Here is a 20,572-nt window from a genome sequence, read left to right as displayed (position 1 = left end):
TCCGAATTTTAAAGACTTGGCTTTTAAAAATGTGTGTGTTTTTACTTGTTTGTAATTAACATTTAGCATATTATCATGTGATCAACCTGGAGGATGCATGCCAAAAGCTAGGTTGCCAGGCAAAGCAGTTGCTTTTGCCCTGAGAGCAGTTGCAATACCTGGTTTGCCTTTGGTTAATTTTGAAAGTTAAATTCCAACTGCCAAACTGCTCTTGTATTCACATAAACCACAAAGTCTATACATACTGACCTGGAAAAACAAACTAGTACGGTAGTGGGGTGAAGGCACTCACACTGTTCTGGGGATATCGGACCCTAGTTCTATCATCAAACCCATGTAGAGGTGTCAACTGACACCTGACCACTCTTCCCCACCCTCCTCAACCTCCCCCCCCCCACTACCTAAGCCCCGCCCAGGAGGCTGTCTGGCCAGTCTCTGGCTCCTTCCGGGTCCCACTGTGGATAGTGTGAGTCACAGACTGTTGAAGTCTGTGCATTATGTTCTGAGTCACCAGACAGGCGCCTTGCCCTGGATCAGGGTGGACTTTAAGTATCCACAAAGCAGGAATAGCAGCAGAAGCAGCCCCAGCAGCAGGTATCTTCAAGGTGAAGCTGGTAGGAGGCTCTCAGACCTCTCAGATCCCCGGGGGGGCCGCGGACAGACATTGGCTCTGAAGAGCCTGGATAGAAGCCAAGCAGGAAAAAGACCAGGCTCACACCAAGGTTGAAGGAAGAGTGCAGGAGCTAGCAGAAGACTCCGGGGACAACGAGGTAAGGAGGGCCATTTGGGCTGCAGGGGTCACGTGTGTGTAAGCCTGGCCGGCAGAGCGCAGGAGCACCCAGAGTGGCAAAGCCTGCTTCTGGCTTCTAGTGATTGGCTGGGTGCCTGACACTGTTGCTATTCCGGCTTTGGTTTCCAGGAGGGAGCTCTGGAGCTTTTTATATCTGCGATTGGAAGAAGCCAAGTGTACCAAAACAAGGCTGGGGAGCGACCCACAACATGCCCCGAATTTACATGGAGCTTCAGGCTTGTTTGCAGTGCTGGGTCCTTCCCATGCAGGGGCACACACACGTGCTGTGCAGCTTACTGCCTGTTCTTTTCCTTGCTCTGTCCTCTCTCCCACCCATGTTTTTCCACTCCACTCCACTAGCCCCACCCCCTTTTAACTTTCTTCTATCTTTCGTTCATTAACTGCTTCTTGTCAACTTGAAACGAATCGTTTTTTAAACCCGCAACCCTTCACCCTGTGTGCGGGTTGTTCTTCAGCTAACTTCCTCAGTCTCCAGGTTTCAGGCACCTGCCCTACAGCTCTTCACCTCAGGTCCAGACTGCTTCACCACGGGCTTCTTTTCTCATGTCATGGCCTCCTAATTTAGGCTGGTGTCTGTGGACCACACAAACATATCCTCCGGGTTCTCTCAATAACTCCTTGATTCCAAGGTCATGGTTTTTGTTTTTATTTGTGTTTTCTCTCTCTTCCTTTAAATATTGGACATCCCCAAGAATAAGGTGGGTTTCTCTTAGAATGCCTCCACCACAGAATCTACAGCATTTCATCTGTTAGCTTAGGCTTTCCTGAAGTCCGGATGCCCTGGGCCCGTAACTCTTGCTCTGGAATGTCTGCTCATCTCCTTCTTGCCCTACCTTTATTTCTAAACTAGACTGGCTGTCACCTTACAGCCTCAGATCACCTGGAATTCCTCACACATCTCAAATGGAATGCATCACCTTCCCCATTCCAAGCCAGTTCTTCATAGGAACTTGCTAGGATTCTTGACCTACCCTAAGCATACATTTAGCAGGGCACTTCATATCGATCCTGGACTCCTCCCTTCTTTGTAATTCGCAGCCATTCATCACTATGTCTGAGAATTCCTATTTCTCCAGTCAGTTGGATCTGCATCAAACACTCACTGGTCCATGATAGTGGCCTACCAACAGACTCCCCAGCCCCTTTCCACACCCAGTAGTGGGCTGTGTCAGTTTCCTCAAGCCCGAGAGCTACGTATAACATGCTTGGTAGAAAACTATGTACAGCTTCCAGCTCTCAGCTTGTGCTTACACCCATAAACTCAGCAAAAGAGTCTCATCTCCCCCTTGTGTCTCACAGGATCCCACACAGAGCACACCCCTAAATACCAAACAAACATAATCTTCTGCTACTTTTTTTTTTTTTTTTTTGTACATACCAATCTCTCAGCCTGAAGTTTTTCTCTTTGTACCCTCTTCAGAATTCTTGTTCAAGTTCTCAGAGTCAGCTTCTTTGGGAAGACTACCTGGTACTTCAGTTTCAGCGTACTTTTTCAAGAATGTAACAAAGCAAAAAATGATCCAAGGAAGGTTGGTTGAGTTCAGAAAAACATGAACAGACAAACATGTAAATAAACACCAGCAAGCAGATAGTCTTAACAGAGCAGCCCTGAAAGGGACATCAAACAGACACCCCAAGACCACATTTTCAGCACAGAGGAAATCTATTTGCCTCAGAGGGACAAAGGGCAAGGAATAAGGAGTAAAAGCAAGGGACAGAAGATAGAGGACAGGGAGAGGGGGAAGGGAACAGGGAGAGGGGAAGGATGTTTTCCCTGGATGGACAAAGGGCACCTCTGGATAGAGAAGAGACAGCTGCTGCCCACAGAGAAACGGCAGTTTACAAAGGTACAAGGGGAAACCTCATTTTAGGATGAGGTAGGTGAGCCAAAAGGGGGCTTTTGGTTGCTAGACTTTAATACATTGATATCTGGACCTTGGTGGGCAGGAACCAGTGGCCAAATAAGGGACTAGACCTTGGTGACTAGCTAAAAGGATATAATCTAATGGGTTTTTAGCAATGCAGAGGGGAGCAGGGAAGGTGGAGGTCTGCCAGAGCCATGTTAGCCATGCTTGAGTCTACTAGAGCCTCTTCAAAGCCTTTCCTAGAACTTCCTCGTGGACGACCAACTTAAACACAATTGCCCAGCAGCACTGTAGATTATACCCAGGAAAGCAGGAAAGCAAGGCAGAAAGCCATATCCAGATTCAGGGTACACTGAGAAAAACATTCAGTATGTCCTTTCTCCAGACTGGGTTCTATAGCTATGTTCCAACATCCAATGAGAATAAACATGTCTTATAAATTGAATGTAAGTGTTTAACGAAGGAGGCACAGAATCATGTCTTAGAACAATCCAGGGCACCAAACGAACTGGATGCAGAAGGCCTTCTGCCTTTTTTTCTGGAGCATCTCCTATAGTCCTTCAAGGCAGTGTTGATGATGGGTCATTCTATTAGCTGTGTTCCAACAACCAGGAAAGGAGAGTGCAGCACAAGTGCTCTGTGAATGCCTCCATCATCTGGGACGAGTGAGGAGGGAAGCAGTGTGGCATGCTCCCAGCACAAGCGTGATGTCGCATACACAGAGGAAGGCTTGGTGTCCATGTAAATCCCCTGGACAGTACTCAATTGTCACTGTCATTATTTCTCCACTTGTAAAATCAAAATTAGCCAAAATGCTTGTTCATTTTATTAGCTGAATAGTCCAGTTACAGAATGAACCCTAAAGCTATTGTTTACTGAAAGTGATTTCACTTTAGATTTACTGGTCAAGGCATTTTTGCTTGATATCCCAACTTTCTCAAAAGTTTCCGTGTATAACTGAGATTGAGACACCAATGGTGAGTCGCTTTGCCACCTAGTTCCTGCCTCTGATTAACTGCTGTTGTAGTAAGCAGGACCAGGCTTTACAACAGTGGGTGAATGTGTAAATGTGACCTTGTGTGAGTGAGGGTATGTATAGGTGTGTTTATGTGTGACAGTGTGTGTGTGTGTGTGTGCATGATCATGTGTCAATATGCAGTTAATAGGCTATATTTGCTATTGACTACCAGTTGGGTGTTTAAAAGGAATGGGAACAAAGTAATGACATGAAGAAAGAAGAGACATGAAAGAAATCGTAATTAGAAGTTGGCACGTAGGAGCAATCACATGTAAAGTTTCATACACTAGTTCAGTTCGTTCTTTTGACCTGCTCAGACAAGCTGAACACGCCCCCCCCACACACACACATATGTATGACACACACGTTTGCACACACCCTAAGATGTTTGTCCTAAGGTAGGGTCAAATCTGACTTTGGTCATGCTTTGGTTATACTCTTGTTTTCTTGTTTTGAGTTTCTTTGGTGCCACCTTCTGGTTGATGAGGTTGGTGAATTTTTTTTCTCATACTTTTTGGGATGTCAAGTGTAAGTTGAGGCTGTGGAAACACATGTTGCCTGGAGACAAGTTAGCTCTTGCTGCACTGGGGCTTGTCTACAACAGGAAGTGTTTCCTGATACCTATACTCTTTGCTTCAAGTCCTGAAAAATATTTCATGATGTGGAGATAGGGAAGAACTTCACATTTTGCTCTATAATAGATGGCTTCTTTTAAAAACTGCCTTGGGGTAAATTCAAATGAAACTGGTAATAATAGAGAACCTTGCTCCTGTCTGAGCCATTCAGGTCCCCACATTTTCTTGCATCTGAGAGATTCAGGTGACCCTCAAGCCATTGGACCTCAATAAAGTACAATTGCAAAGGTACCATAAGAGGCATTTTGAAATCACGATCTGCCTGTACAGGGAAATGAACACATGCCTAGCCATTCACCTCTAGGTACAGTTTCTAATGCTTTCTACTTTGTTTATTTGTTAATCTTCCAAATTAGGACATACTCTTCTTGAAGGGCTTAAGGCTTCCAGTTAAAATTATTTGTATATATGTATAGAAAAAATAACATTAAAAATAGCTTGCATGGCTATAGGATGAACTTTAAATATTGTAAGGATTAATAATCAGGGTTTCTATATATTTTAATAGAATTAAACATAAATAAATATAAAATTATTGTGGAAGACACAATTTGTTAAGATTGTAATAACTAATAACGACTACTACAACTGATGATCATGAGACTCTATTACAATCATAATGATTGATCAGTAGTGAAGGATTAATCACAATGATACTAATACTATAGTGATCCTAACATTAGTAGAAGTAATATTACTTTCCATCACTTGAAACAAGAATCCTGCCTAAATTTGACTCTTGATTTTTGAGTCTGTGTTTGTTTGTGGTGCTGGTGTGCCGTGGGTAGACACACACATACACACACACACATACACACATATACTGGCTGTGCCAGTCAAACCCTGTTTTTCTTTACTATTTTGAAATAATATTTCTCTAAATTGTCTTGACTAGTATTGAACTTGGTTGGTAGCCCAGACTGTCCTTGAACTTGTGGTCTTTATGTTTGCCTCAGTTTCCTGAGAAACTGATAGGGGGAGGGGATAGAAAGGGGAGGGGGAGGGGAGAAGAAGGAGGGAGGGGGATGGGAGGGGGAAAGGGAGGGAAAGGGGAGAGGGAGAGGGGAGAAGAAGGAGGGAGGGGGATAGGGGAAACAGAGGAGGGAAAGGGGAGAGGGAGAGGGGTAGGGGGAGGGGAGGGGGAGGGGGAGAGGAAGGGTGTTTGCCTGATGCTTGTGAGGGAGCAAAGTCAAGCAGCCATGTGAGATCTTATGCAGAGCTGTCTCTTCTCCAGGCAGGAGGTTCGGAATGTTGAGCTGGAACTAAAGGTAACTGAGCAACTAAAGTTGAGGACAGAGTTAGGGTGCTGAGCTAAGAGTATTGGGGAGGTCGTGACAGCTGTGGGAGATGTATAATGGCCAGCAATTGAGCCAGTAAGGCAAGTTGAAATTGAGCAACATGTGTTTACCATCCGCAGATTCAATATTCTCTGGGTGGGGACTGGTAGCCACCTGCTCCCTGAGCTTAGGCAGGTAGCAAAAGCTGGGCCAACAGGATTGTGCTGCCTGGCCAGACCTAGGCTGGGGCATTTTCGATTCCAGAACCAGGTTAATAGGGCTCAACTGGGTAGCTACATTCCAACCGGTAGTTTTAGTTGTTTCTGGAGGGTGAGGTGGGGGCTGTAAAATTGCCTAGAGGCATTTGACAAAATGTACATTTCAAGGGGGTAAATATCCTAATTAATAATCACAAGTCTTCTAAAGCTAGACAGTCAGATGGAAGGAAGTGAGCGTAGCAAGCAAGAAGTCTGTTCTGTTTGTTCCTTCAGCTTAGTTTTATGTGTTTAGTAAAGCTGAGGGGAAGGTTAAAAGTATCCTGTGCTTCTGCTGCACCTGTGATGTTCAGTTTTGGATTCATGTGAAATAAACGCACACAAGCACACACACACACACACACACACACACACACACACACACACACACACAGGTTCCCACACCACTCTCAGTAGATGTTGTGGAAAACGTTACATCTTTTTGGAGTTATCCTCATTCACATATATTTTTCATCTACCAACAGTCCACATTTCAGGTTAGACCACCGTAAATACAGCCTCTAGATCTAGGGAATTTTTATCCTCCAAATTTTCAATGACATGGTAGTAGAAATGGACTTTCTATTTACAGAAAAATTATTGATGATTAATAGAACATTGTTTAATAATTATATTAGAGACTAAAAAGAATATATACATATATATATAGTAACAATATTTTGATGTGTGTATGTACATGTACATGCATGTGTGTATGATGAAAATAGCAATATTCTGACGTATGTGTGTGCACGTGCGTGTGTGTATGATGATTAGGAGTGACAGGCTGTGGAATCTGGGAGTTTCAGTCACTAATTACTTCCTGGAGCTCTGGAAGGGTCATCCACACCCTGTTCAGCCTTCCAGTCCCTCCCTCCTTGAGACAATGGCTTTACTCACCTCAATGTGATATTATTGGGGCTATAGAGCTGAACCTAAGGTCAGTGATGGTCAGCCTATTAGCAGCTAAACGGAGGGACTAACTTTGGAGGAAGGATTAAACTATTGACTACTTAATAAAAGGAGTGACTACTTGAGGGAGGGATTATACAATTTTGCAGGCTGTCTGAGCCCCTGTTTCAGAAAGTCCTACATTCATGGGCCAGTATTTGGTTGCATTTGTATATATATATATATATTCAGGGGCATATTTGACTTTGATTTCATATTGATCCTGTATTATTTTTGTTAGACAGGGATTGATGGAGTCAGTGTGGAAATGAAGGGAAGAAGGTGGGCATTCTCCAGGAGCAGAGTTGTTCTTTAATCATAACAGCTGAAGGGCTGAAGTCCTTCTGTGGAAGAAAACCTGTGGGTGTAGTGTTGGGGTTGGGGAATTGTATAGGACAAAAGGAGGGATGAAACTCTGGGGGTGGAGGATTCCATCTGCAGGTCCGTCCCTTGCAGTTGGGAGGTGGTGGATACCAGCAGGTTTGCTATGGGTGTCTCCTTAGAAGAAGCTTCCACATGAGTTGTCAATTAAGTCAAATTTCCTGTCCAGCACTTCAAAGTCCATCTGAGAACTGTAGGCCATTAACCTTTTAATTCCCCCACAGACTTTGTGACTACAAATGACATAAATTCATTATCTCAAGGTCCTAGAGGTTCAAATCCACCATGATACTGCAGAGTCTGTTACTGACTCTTACCAAGCCATCAGGAGGCAATCTTATTTCCTAGCCTTTTCCGGCTTCCTGAGATGGCCACCTTGGTGGCCTGGCACTGCTGTGACTTCTGCCTGTATCTCTGTTTCTCACTTCAAACCTTCCTGCCTCTCTCTCTTCTAAGAATCTTTGCTAGTTCCTTACAGTTTCCTTGATACTGAAGGCCAGTCTAAAATCCTTACTTAAATCACACAAGTATGCTACTAACTGCTAAGTAAGATAATAAGACAACATACAGGGTTTAGGGGTTGGGACTGGGTATCTTTTGAGGTATACATATTCCACCTGATATACCTACCGTCCTCTGATGGAGGTCCTGGTGACCATGTGACTACAGAAAACTTTGTTGATGTGCCTCTGTGCTGTGCCTTTAGTCTAGACCCTCTCAGATGGATGACCTCTGTGAAGCCAATGGCTCTTTTGCCATCAGCCTATTAAAAATATTGGGTGAAGAAGACAAGTCAAGAAACCTGTTCTTCTGCCCCATAAGTGTCTCCTCAGCTCTGGCCATGGTCTACCTTGGAGCCAAAGGAAACACTGCTACCCAGATGTCCCAGGTATGCTTGCTGGCAGTGCAGGGATGGATAGAGGGGGAGAAAAACAGCAGGTTAGTTCTGACTCCCTAGAGCAGGGGCTCCTTCTGTATCAGCCTGCCAGTTGGTGAAGGTCAGTTTGCCTGGTGGGTGGGAGGAGAAATCTTGTGATCTGACATGGGTCAGTACAGAATGAAGGCAATCATGTATAAGACCAGTCATCTTCTCTACAGTTTACGGGAGACAATGAGTGTCAAATTGCTTTGTCTAGGTAAAAGTCATCAAACATTCGATAGATTCACATCTTGTAGAAAAATGGTAAATTCGAGTTCTATCCTACACAAAGGAACAGAATAAACCCTGCTCTGTTATCTTTTCAGCTTTTGTAGTATTATGTTTTAAATAGAAATGCAGCTGTATAAGTAAGTTTTTGTGAAATGGGTGGTTTTTCAGGTATGATTATACATAAGTTGAAGAAAATGAGCATAAATATAAAATTAGTTCTTTGGGACTCACTTAGAAGGAACATTTAATCTGTCACATCTCAAATAGTTGTGTCTTTATCTACAAATGAGAAAATAGTGATGTTTTAGGGGCACAAATTATCTTCATGCATATGGGAGAGAATCACTCAAATGTCCATATAGATATCACTAGAGTGTGTGCATGAGCTCCTGCAGGGCATCCAGGAGCAGAAGAAGCTGAGATCTTCTCACTGAACTCCTGGGGAAGAAACCTTGGGAGTGAGACTTGGTAGGAGACAGAAGGGAAACCATAACTTTCATCATGCGATCTAGTCTGGAAAACAAACAAACAAATGAAGCTTCTCCCTTTTCATATCTGCTGTTTTATTCTTACATTCTCCAGTTACTAGATTCACCCCTGCTATCTAGTTTTTATGTTACTCATCCATCCCGAGTTATCACATAATGTTTCTCTGGGATGGATGAATCCTGAAGACCAGGGGCTGTCATTTAAGGAGATGGGAGGGATTTTGCTTCTCCAGGGACTATTCTTAAGGGCTCAGTGGTTTACTTTTCACAGCAGAGAGGTGCTACTGACATCTAGTGGGTGAAGCCCACAAATACTGCCAGCATCCTCCAAAGCATTAGTCAGCCACAGCTGCAGATGGCACGAGTGCTGGGCTAAAAACTCCGTTAAGACAGTCAAACCAGACTCCTTTTACTATAAAAATATTTCAGATTTTCATCCCTTAGCTGTGTTTGTGCATAGGAGGGGAGATAATGATCATGTTTAAAACAGGCTATTTATTTATTCCCTCCCTAGGTACTTGGTTTGAGTGGACATGGAGACGTTCATCAAGGTTTCCAGACACTTCTCGCAGAAGTTAACAAAACTGGTACTCAGTATTTGCTTAAAAGTGCTTGCCGACTCTTTGGAGAAGAATCCTGTGATTTCCTTTCGGTACGTGTGAGGAAAAGTGTCCGCTCAGGACCCCAAGACCAAATTCTCAGACCAAGTTCTCAGCATAAAGGAGATTTATTTGTCCCCAGAGGGACAGAGGACAGAATAAGTGACAAAGGCAGGAGACAGAAGACAAGGGGAAATAAGAAAAGGTCTAATGAGACAGGGAGGGGATACTTGTCTTGGAAGGACAAAGGACTGCCTGCGAATAGAGAAGAGACAGACATGGCACATAGGAAAATGGTAGTTTATAAAAATACACAGGGAAACGCTGAGTAAGGATGAAGTTTAATTTTATTTGGGCATGTTCATTAAGTGAGCTTTTGACTTCTGGACTCCAATACTTTGATAGCTGGACATTGGTAGGCTGCCTAAAGAGGAGGAAGTGACCAAATAAGGAAATACACCTTGGTAGCTAGCTTTAGGAATATAGTCTAATGGTTTTTTAACAAGGTGGAGGGAATGGAAAAGAAGGGAAAGGCCTGCCCGAGCAATGCCCACCATGTTCAGGGTGACCAGAGTCCCTTCATTTCCACTTTTTTGTTTTATTTTTAGTCACTGGGTGCTGGGTACTTGAGTGTCATTTTATTTGGCTGCTTCCTGATGACACTGGGGCATTGTAGTTAGGAGGCCCAGAGAAGCTGGGTTCTTATTGGTCAATTGAGAAGAGCAGGCTGTGTCAGCCAATGTACAGATTCTGCTGGACTGTCTGCGGGTGGAGAAGGGCTGTGAGGCTGGACCAGGAAATGGATTCTGAGGAAACAACTGAGGCTGATGCTGGAGTTACTGGAACATCCTGTAGTTGATTTGAAATCTGTTGGGACAGATAGACTAGGGACCAAGGTAAGTTAAGGAGTTTAGAAAAAATGTATTTTGATGTACATTAGAAACTTTTAGGTTCATGGTCCTGATAGTTGGGAAGAAGTGTCCCAAGACCAGGGAAAGGGGGAGAGAACCAGGGGCAAAAGGAGATATTCCATAGAAATGGGGATCTCAGGGAAATGGGGAGAGACCCCATTCTTAGGAACAGGCAATAGGCAGGACAGCTTAGGCTGCTGCCCAGCATGAGTACTTGTCTGGAGTCTGAGAGTTCGGTCCTGAGAGGAGCTAGAAATACTTAGACTAAGTTCTATATGGTTAATTGGGGTGCAACTGTTATCTGAAAGCAGCACCTGCCTCTGTTGGGGAGAATAGAATATAATTTGAGTGGATTTTCTTACATCAGAATAGTTCTTTCTGGGGTGTTCAGGTGGGTTCTGAAATTGAAATATTTTAGGACCATGGATGATTGGAGAGTATCTTGGAAACCAGAGAGGGAGTCTGTAACAGGCCTTGGGTTGGTGTAGAAAGATTGAGAGAACTTGATTTTGGTCCCCAAAGAGGAACTTGGATGGTTAAGGAGACAAGTTGTCAGTAGTGGGGGTGGGGCATCGGCAACTGTGGTATCTTGGTGAGAGGGACTTCGACTAAGGAGAGCGTTTCCTGATAAATCCCTCCCTGAGGTCAAAGTCGTTATGTTATCTTCATGCACGCTGATAGATATCCTCACCCTTCCCTCTGTACCTGGAGTGACCACATCATCCACAGGTTACACAGAGCCCCTTCCCACTCCTACCTCTGCTTTGGGGGCCGAATCTTGTTGAGACGGCCTCTCAAGGTTTGCTGTGTCTTCTGAATCACCACTGTTGGCTTCTGATGGGCTCTAGGCTGTGTCTTCCACAGTGTTGTGGATTGCTTCTAATGGGTCTTTTGTGCCTTCATTGGCCATTTCCTGCCTCGAAAATTCAGCCACTGACAAAGCAGCCCTTCTAAAATAAAATGGCTTCAAGCTTGAGCATACATCCCCAAATTCACTTATCCCAGTCCCCCCCCCCCCCAGACCTCCTGCAGGTCAGCTGAGGTCTGACAATCATGTCACATAATGTATAGGATGTCACTAATGTGAGATTAGGGCAATAGATGGTGCAAGCTTAACAACTGTGTTAGCTGACAGTTCTGAGGATTCTCACATGAAGCTCAGGAGCAGACCTGTCCAGGCCGTGGTTGAATTCTCTTCTCTGGCAGCTCCTGACTTTGGTTTTAGCTATCACCAGGGATGATTCTGGATCCTAGGATTCTTCTAGTGAATTTACGTTCACTTGGAACATAAGCTTTATCATCTAGCATTGTACCGTGAAACACATTCTACCTTTCTAATGTACATGCCCCTAAACTATTTTGGAATACGTATTGGGCAGAGAGTAGCGTTAATTGCCACATAAATATGGGAAAACTTATTTTTGTAGGGGAAGTTATCTGGGTTCTTATGTGTTAGAATCACCTCCACAGACATTTGTGATAGAGAAAATGTTAAGAGAAAATATTTGTTTCCGCAGTTGTGAGAACCATGCTGAATAGTGTTCAACTTGTGTTTGTGTCTTGTAGACCTTCAAGGAATCCTGCCAGAAGTTCTATCAGGCTGGGCTAGAAGAGCTGTCCTTTGTTACAGACACTGAAGGGTGCAGAAAACACATCAATGACTGGGTGTTGGAAAAAACTGAAGGTAGGAGGTTTTCATTTATATGGACTTTAGAGTTAGGAGAGGAAAGGTCTATGGCATGCTGAGCCACATCCCCCATGCTGTTGCTCCTATGACCCAGTTCTCAGTGCTGTGATGGCATGTTTGACTTTTGGGAAACAAGCAAATCTTTTTCCTCAGGATTATGAGATCATAATAATTTTATGATAATAGTAATTTCCTAAAGAACCTAACATTGAATCTCAGACTGCTTCCCTCTGAACTGTACTAAAAAGTCCTTGGGAAATGCTTTCTTTGGGGTTATTGCTAATGTTCTGTCAGGGGAAATTCTGCTATGCTCTGAAGCAGAGCAGGGTTTAGATGGTGTGTCAGTTGGAGTTGGCCCACTGTCTCTCTTTGGAAATCTGAGCAGCTTGTCACTTTGACTTGCAGCCTCACCATCCTTTTAACTGTTCATGGTGGCCATGGTTATGTCAGAACATGAATCTCTTGCAAATTTGCCCTAGTTTCTAGATATCTTGTTAATATTGGGATTGCAGTGTCCACAGACCCCATTTCTTCCTAGCTTCCTGAAATATGTTTGCCTGTTCCTGACTTGAACACAGAGAAAAAGAGGGTGCCCTAAATAATAAACAAGAAACATAGAGACTTCTAAGATGTGGAGGAATTAAGTCATTTACTTCTTCCGGTGACAAAACCCAGTAGTTAACACATGTACTGTATATGATACACCCGCCATGTGCCAATTAGCAGCAAATGTTCTTGACCATCCTAAAAGTCAGTCAGAGGTTGAGCACAGAAAGGGCAGAGCCTCTCATGTTTCATAGAGCATCTGCATGAGGGACTCTTGCTCTCCCATTGATGAAATAGCAGGAAGTCACTGACGGTGTTCTCTGTGCCTGGCCCTTCAAGTACCATTAGTTCTTCTCTTTAGCTCTTCACCTCCTTCCTCCAGTAGGTTGAGCACGTGCATGTTTCCCCAGCATATTAGAGCTTGAGGGTGTCTTGCCAACCACCTTGTCCCATTTCATTGGGTGACTGAACTTAGTCCACTCTATGCTGCTTCCATAATTTCTTTCTTCGGCTTATTTCTTTTGGAGCCTCTCTTACAAAAAGGTATTATGTATTAGAGGTCTATATTTCTGATCTTTGGGAAGCCTCTGCTTATCTAAATGTGATTTGGAGATTAGTACTAAACAGTGATTCTTAACCAGGATTGGTTTTGTCTTCTAAACATGGCTGCAGGTAATTTTGGCTATTGAAATTGAAGAAATTACCATGCATGAATGCACAATAGAACCTTACCCCAACCAAGAATTAATCTCACGCCAAACGTCCATAGTAGTGTAAGTGAAGATCTTATAGTGCTATGGCCGAGTGGGCATTGTTAGAAGCAAAGACATTGGGTTGTTTTCTTGGAGTCATCAACTGCTATCTTTGTGAACTTGGCAGAAGTTCAGGAAAATGTTCTCATCCTGAACTACTGCACACAAATAAGCCATAGCAGCCTGACCTGGTTTAAAACTTCTGTCTAAACATGGCATCTTGGCACATACTGCTGCATCGGAACTTGTGAGGCTGAAGGAAGGAGACTGTGTGCTTGAAGGCACATTCTGCTGGATAGCAAGTCTGACAAGGTTGAGGCCAGTCTATGCTATGCAAAAAAAAAAAAAAAAAAAAAAAAAAAACCAAAACAAAAAAAACCAAACCAAAAAAAAAAAAAACCAAAAAAAACCAAAAAAACCAAAAAACTGTCTTATGAAGAAAAGAGGGGGGGGAGAGGTTGTTTAACTACAAATGATGCTCATGTCAAGAGGAATAAGTATAAGAGAATGCTTAGTATCTCCCCTTCCCCCAAATCAGGATAGACTTCTCTTACATCCTTCTTCTTCCCCCTCTCCTCCTCCTCCTTCTTTTTTTTTAAAAAAATATTTTTATGTTCTATTCAGGAAAAATTTCTGAAGTTCTGAGTCCTGGAACAGTCTGCCCACTGACTAAGCTGGTTCTTGTGAATGCCATGTATTTCAAAGGGAAGTGGAAGGCTCAGTTTGACAGGAAGTACACAAGGGGTATGCCCTTTAAAACTAATCAGGTAGGACAGTATTTTCAATGTATTGTTATTTTCTTAAAGTAGTAAGCTGAAAAAGGTGACGGATGAGAAAAGGAACAGCTCTTTTACAGACTTTTTATTCTTAATGTTTCTAATGAAAGTAATGCCTCTTCTGTATCTTTAATTAGTGGTAGAAAGAGAAAGTAGAACAATGTGTATACTGACAGTTTTTCCTTTTCTCATCTTTGGTCAATTTTATCTTCCATCTCCAGGCAAATGCTGTCTGTTATGTAGGTCTCTGCTTGAGCCATGTTATCACGCTGATGTCATGCTATAATAGTGGTTGCTTAGATATCTTTTGCCATGTCAATCATAGCTATGTGAATCTGCTATAGAATTCAAGGTTATAAAATATTTAATGAAAGAAAAAATTTTAGCAGATGTTAAGCTAACTTTAAGTATAATTTTCTGTGTTCCCTTTAAATATAAAATGGAATTTGACTTCTGTGACTATATACATAGCAAGATACACAAAGATATGATAGTAAAATGTATTTTGGTACAGCTTTAAAACTGCCTGTTATACACCTCATGTCATGGTTCCTTCCCAAGAAAAGCAAAGATATAAAACTAACTCTACAACTTGTCAATGCTTCAGAATACAGGGATATTTCTCTTTGTTTTGTCTGTCTTCCTAAATGAGGTGTTTCAGTGCAGCAGCCAAATGGCAGTGGATACCCTTCTTAATCTGGAGAAATGACGTCTGACTATAAGTCCACAGAAGTGCTTCACTATGAGTTTTCTCGAGAACAATCACAATCTTTTAAAAAAACAGTGTCAAGTTTTAAAGTTCTGTTTCATTATTAAGCTGTTCTTTTTTTTTTTCTTTTTACCTAGTAACAGTTCACCCATGGAGCAAAAGTCTATTCTACTTGATACTGCAATGTGCTAATAAGGATTTTACATTTAACAGACAGGCATAGAAATCATGCTCATATTATACCTTTCTGGGTTTCAGGAGATGGAGATAGCTCAGTTTTAGTAATTTGTATGTCCTTTTGGGAAACTAACTTTAATTTTATATTCATTAGGGGAAAAAAACAGTGCAGATGATGTTCAAGCATGCTAAATTTAAGCTGGGGCATGTGGATGAACTGAACATGCAGGTTCTGTCTCTGCCCTATGCTGAGGAGGACCTGAGCATGGTCATTCTCCTTCCTGATGAGAGCACTGGTCTCGACGTGGTGAGTCTTAGGCACTGAGTGTCTGTAGAAACCCACTGAGTTTGTTCCTCTACGTCCATCTCCCAGCTAGCATTTGCAGAGTTTCTAGCTAAAGGTTATTTCAAGCAGTGCGAGACAGGCACCCAGTGTGCCTTTTAGTGAACGTGCATATGCATTTCTTCCAAGTGTTTATCTGGGAGTAATTAAGTTTTAATAAAGCTAGGAGAAGGGAGCTCCAAAAATAGACCAGCATTTTTTTTTTTTTTAATTTAAGAGGGTGGGATTGGTTGATCGCCTAATAATTTTTGAACAAAGATCCTGGAAGAAGGATAGCACTGGGTCATGGTGATATTTCCTGCATATTAAGATGAATATGAGCCCCACGCATGATATTTTAAGTTCTAGCTTAGCTTGGGTTATTTGGGATAATGGCTTGGAGTTTTGCATTTCTAATAAGATTTCAGATGAAGCGAGTGCAGTTGAGCCATGTATGACACTTTGAATACAAGAGTCTAAGGTACAGGCATGTGTGTGTTTGTGTGTGTGGGGGGAAGTGGGTGGGTGGGTGTCGAGAGGAAGGAGCACTGCCTTTGATCATCCTCATGACAGAGAAGGAGCAAAGTGTGGAGAGGGAGAGACTTACAAAAATAGAAGGTGTTTGACCAACAGCATTCTGCTATGGCAGCTCTCAGCTGGGGACAATGCTACCATAGTTGACTTGAGGTTACCAAGTGCTTAAAATTAATACAAGCCAGTGACAGCATGCTAGCGCACGGGATTGATGGCGAGGCTTCTTCATTTCTTTGTCTTTTCTATATAATCAGAAAGCTGTTGTCATAAGTCAAGAATGAGAGCTGTCATGGCCAACTGAGAAGGAATTTAGAAAAGTCTCAGAATAGAAGCAAATCCAGCAGCTGTCACTAGATGAGAGCACTCCTCACTAGGCAGAGGGATAAGGGAATGCAGCTGGCACCAGCCTACTGTCCTCCTAATTCTAAATGTTGACCCTTTGTCATTCCAGATAGAAACAGCTCTTACCTATGAGAAGCTTACGGCCTGGATAAACCAAGAAACCCTGACAGAAAGTAAAGTGCAGGTCTTTCTCCCCAGATTAAAGCTGGAGGAGAGTTATGACCTAGAAACTGTTCTTCAGAGTTTGGGAATGACAGATGCCTTTGAGGAAACAAAGGCTGACTTCTCTGGGATGACAACTAAGAAGAATGTGCCCGTGTCCAAGGTTGCCCACAAGTGCTTTGTGGAGGTCAATGAGGAAGGCACTGAAGCAGCTGCCACCACTGCAGTGATCAGGAATGCCCGGTGCTGTAGAATAGAGCCAAGGTTCTGTGCTGATCACCCATTCCTTTTCTTCATCTGGCACCACAAAACCAGTAGCATCTTGTTCTGTGGCAGGTTCTCTTCTCCATAATGGCCTCACGTGGCTGAGGATTGGTGGAGTGTTTGCACAACAAGCACAAAGCCTTGGGCTCAGCCCTAAGCACCCTATAAAATTAGGCATGATGGTGTCTGCCTGCCATCCTAGCATTTGTGAGGTGCAGGGTGGGTGGGTCATACACTCAAGGTCATCCTCAGTGACACAGGGGACCCTGTCTCAAACAACAACAATGAAGACAAAGTAGAACGTGTGATTGATTTACACACCATTCTTTGCCGAATGCCAGAATTAAATTTTCATGTTACCAGATTTACCATGGTGATTTCTACGTAAAAATAAAAAAGAATATCCTTAGTAGTTGGTAAATATCTTTGCTGACTGTCCCAATGCTGTGTATGGCAGTTTGGAACTGACAAGAAGTCCATACTTGGTTTGGCATGTCTGAGGTGATTCTCATCTCCAGCCTTACTCACAACCCAGATCCTAAAGTGCTGTTCCACGCTGTTAACATCTCTAAGCTGTGTGCCTCCACCACTGACAGACTCACCAGGGAATGTCAGTGAAGGTCCCCCATTCACAAAGCTAAGAGCAAGAGCTACAGTGTAACTGCTGTAACTGCTCCGTGACTTCCAAGTAGCTGAGAGAGTGTCTTGTTCCATCAGTGTTACCCAGTACTCCTGTATGACTCAGGGTTCAGGCAACTCTTTCCACAAGTTTCAAGCAAAAGTTCAAGGACTCAGCAGGACCTTCAGGATGGAGCTGAGAGATGAGGCTCCAACGTGTTTCTTTATCTCTCCCACCCCAACTTCTTTCTAAAGCTCCAAATGTTTTTCTTATCCCCCCCCCACTCTTTCTAACATCACACTGAATGATTCTTGCAAACTGTATCTCTAATTAACCACATGCTCAGACATGATTCAAATGCACCCCCAAACGCCCTCAGTGCATATGCATGCCAGCATCAGTACATAGACTCAGTGGGTTGTTTTATACCTGTGTGTGTGTGTGTGTGTGTGTGTGTGTGTGTGTGTGTAACAAAGAAGTCATGAATATGAGTGGAAGTGACGGGGGCACAAGAGGAGTCGGCTGAAGAGTGAGGAGTGGGAATGTAAATAGACTGCTTATATATGAAATTCTAAAATAAAATTAAAAATTAAGTAAAAAAGAGTAAAATATATTTTCTGACTGAAGATCATTTGTATTATGTCAGAAAGTGGAAAATTGTAGAAAAACATAAAAAGAAAATTTAAGTTTTCTACAAGTACCCTCCTCAGAGATCACCACTAATATGAATATGTGTTATCTCTATTATATGTATGCAAATATAAATTCATAATATTTTAGCACAGGATAATGATTGTTTTTGTAGTTTATTTTCACTATAAGTCTTGTTCAAGACAATCATCATTTAGTTACAACATTTGCTCTGCATTGAATTTTAGGATGGGGTAGCCTTTTCTGTAACTGAACCTTCTTAGACTACTTGGAAAATTAAACATGTATTACAGACTACTGTGTTGAATATTTTCAGTAGTTGATTAGAACTCTTAATTTCTCAATAAATATTACAAAAATGATAATACTGTCAGTATAATGTTCAGGTATGTGATAAGACATCCAAAATGATCTCCAAAAACTTGAACTGCCTTAGTCATACTAAGGTTTCATTATAATACACTAAGTATTGCTGGCCCTATTAATGTTTAATGAGGTAGACTAAATAATGGTGACTCCTGACTCTGCTTTATTCTCAGTTGACAGTTCCATGAATTGTGCACAATGTAGTTCTTCATTAAATCTCACCAAGCTGTACAGAATGTGTCCTCGGGCCACCTTCAGCTCAGGAACTGTGCTTTCTAAACAGCTCTGGCTATGACCCAATCCAGGAGCTGAGAAAGTGCGAGTCTGTGAACTTCGATCTGATTTCCATCTCTAATTTGGAATTACACTTTTTCTGAGGTATAATTGGATAGAATAGGAATAATTGAATGCACAGTTTGGTAAGTTCTGAAACATGCATCTCCCCCCTGATGCCATCTGCATAGTTAACACACAGAACAGGACTGTCATATCTGAAAATGTCCCCTGGATACTTTTTGAAATATCTCTTTTAGAATTTAAAAAAATTAATTAAAATGTAATTTTATCATTTCCTCTCCTTCTTACTGCTCCCATGTCCATCCTCCAAAGTCAGAGTCCCCTTGTCTTTAATTATAGTTTGTTACATATACATCTAAATGGATCAACATACACATGCAATCTGCTGAATCTGTTCAGTGTTCCTGCATGAATTTATTTTTATGGCCGAACACTCAGCATGAGATGGCCAATCCTGGGGCTTATCCCTGAGGCACAACCTCACAACACATTTCCTGGTCTTCTGGCTTTTGCAGTCTTTCTGTCTCCTCTTCTGTGATGTTCCCTGGGCTTGTAACCTTTGTATCCATCTCCTCTCTGTTCAGTTCCAGCCACTTACACCACACGCAAGCAAGCACTTCTCTGTTTCCTAATTAATGTTGTGGGGATGCTGTATCCATTTCTATATTGTTCCTGATGTTCACTGAAAATACCTTTAGGTTCTTCTTCATTACAGTTAATATATGTTATATTATGTTATCTATGTTTTTGTATATACTTCCTTTGTTTCTACTAAATAGGTCATTGTATATGCATAATATGATTTGTTCATCCATTCATAATCTTATGGATTTTGCAATGCTGTCAAGGATTGATTATTGTAAATAAAGGTTTTAAGAACACTCATGCTCATTTATGAATGCTTCACTTCTTTTGATTACATGGGATTGGAATGCCTTGGTTACTTGGGAGGTGCAGGTATAGCATTTATGAAATTGCTAAGCCTCTTATGGTTAATCCTAGCCCTCAGTAGGAGAGGTAAAGGAAGGAGGATTGCAGTGAGTCTCAGGCTAGCCTGGTCTATGGAGAAAATTCCAGGCCTGTAGGAGACTCACTGAGACAGTGAGTCTCTGTCTCAGGGATAGGGATGGATAGATAGATAGATAGATAGATAGATAGATAGATAGATAGACAGACAGATAGATAGACAGAGCTTACTAACTGTTCACCTAAGTAGTTTGTATTGTTTAACATTACTAACAAAGATATAGTTGCTGTACACACTAACTGAAATCTATTTGATCATCAATGTTCTTTTATGTAAAGTGTCACATGTCATAATAGTTTTAGTTTTCATTTAGCTAAAGTGAAAAGATAAAATAATAAAAAAATAATGGTCATGTTCAGCATTTTCCCAGTAGAATCATTTGCTCTCCATTTATGGTCTACAGTGAAATATCTTCTAAATGCTCTCACTTATTATATATATTTATATTATTTAATTGAAAAATACAATGAGAACAAATTATCAGGTATGTGAATTATAGACTTTATTTACAATTCATGCCTTGGGCTTTCTGTCTCACAAAAATATTTTTAAAAATTGAAGTTTATTAATATTAATGCAGTACTACATATTATTTTGTTGATGCACAGTGTGTTTGCTATCACATCTAAGAACTCTTCATTCAACCTAAGGGCTCAAGAATTAGTTACATGTCTTTTGGAGGTGTTAATAGTGTTCAATTATAAATTTAGGCATAGGATCCATTTTGAGTTGTTTATATTGGAGATATCCTTTGAATCTATTACTGCATCAGTGTCTTATGTTGAAAGCCAATTGATCATGTATACGTGGTTCTGTTTTAATGATTGTGCTTCATTGATCTGCCTGCCTACCTTGATACAAATAATACCACATGACTTTGATTATGTACTTAATTCTGAACTCTGAACAAAACTGAGTCTTCCAACATTATGCTAACGTCTTCAAAATTGTCTTTTTTATTTTAAGCTTCTTGATTTCTCTAAATTTCACATTTAGTTTGC

The 20,572-nt window shown here is 41.8% G+C and overlaps 1 protein-coding gene across 1 annotated transcript; it reads left to right on the top strand.

Moving 5' to 3' along the window:
- The first annotated feature begins 447 nt into the window (after window positions 1-447).
- On the top strand, window positions 448-19,425 carry Serpinb8 (serpin family B member 8). Its single transcript, XM_076941677.1, has 7 exons — window positions 448-770; window positions 7,899-8,081; window positions 9,345-9,482; window positions 11,907-12,024; window positions 13,950-14,092; window positions 15,142-15,294; window positions 16,295-19,425. Exons 2-7 carry the CDS (start codon window positions 7,914-7,916, stop codon window positions 16,697-16,699), a joined length of 1,125 nt encoding a protein of 374 aa, XP_076797792.1. The 5' UTR covers window positions 448-770; window positions 7,899-7,913; the 3' UTR covers window positions 16,700-19,425.
- Window positions 19,426-20,572: the final 1,147 nt, after the last annotated feature.

The sequence above is a fragment of the Arvicanthis niloticus genome, chromosome 10 (genome assembly GCF_011762505.2).
Source record: "Arvicanthis niloticus isolate mArvNil1 chromosome 10, mArvNil1.pat.X, whole genome shotgun sequence".
NCBI lineage: Eukaryota > Metazoa > Chordata > Mammalia > Rodentia > Muridae > Arvicanthis > Arvicanthis niloticus.
The sequence above is the reverse complement of the archived record's forward strand: the minus strand, read 5'-3'. Positions and strand labels throughout refer to the sequence as shown.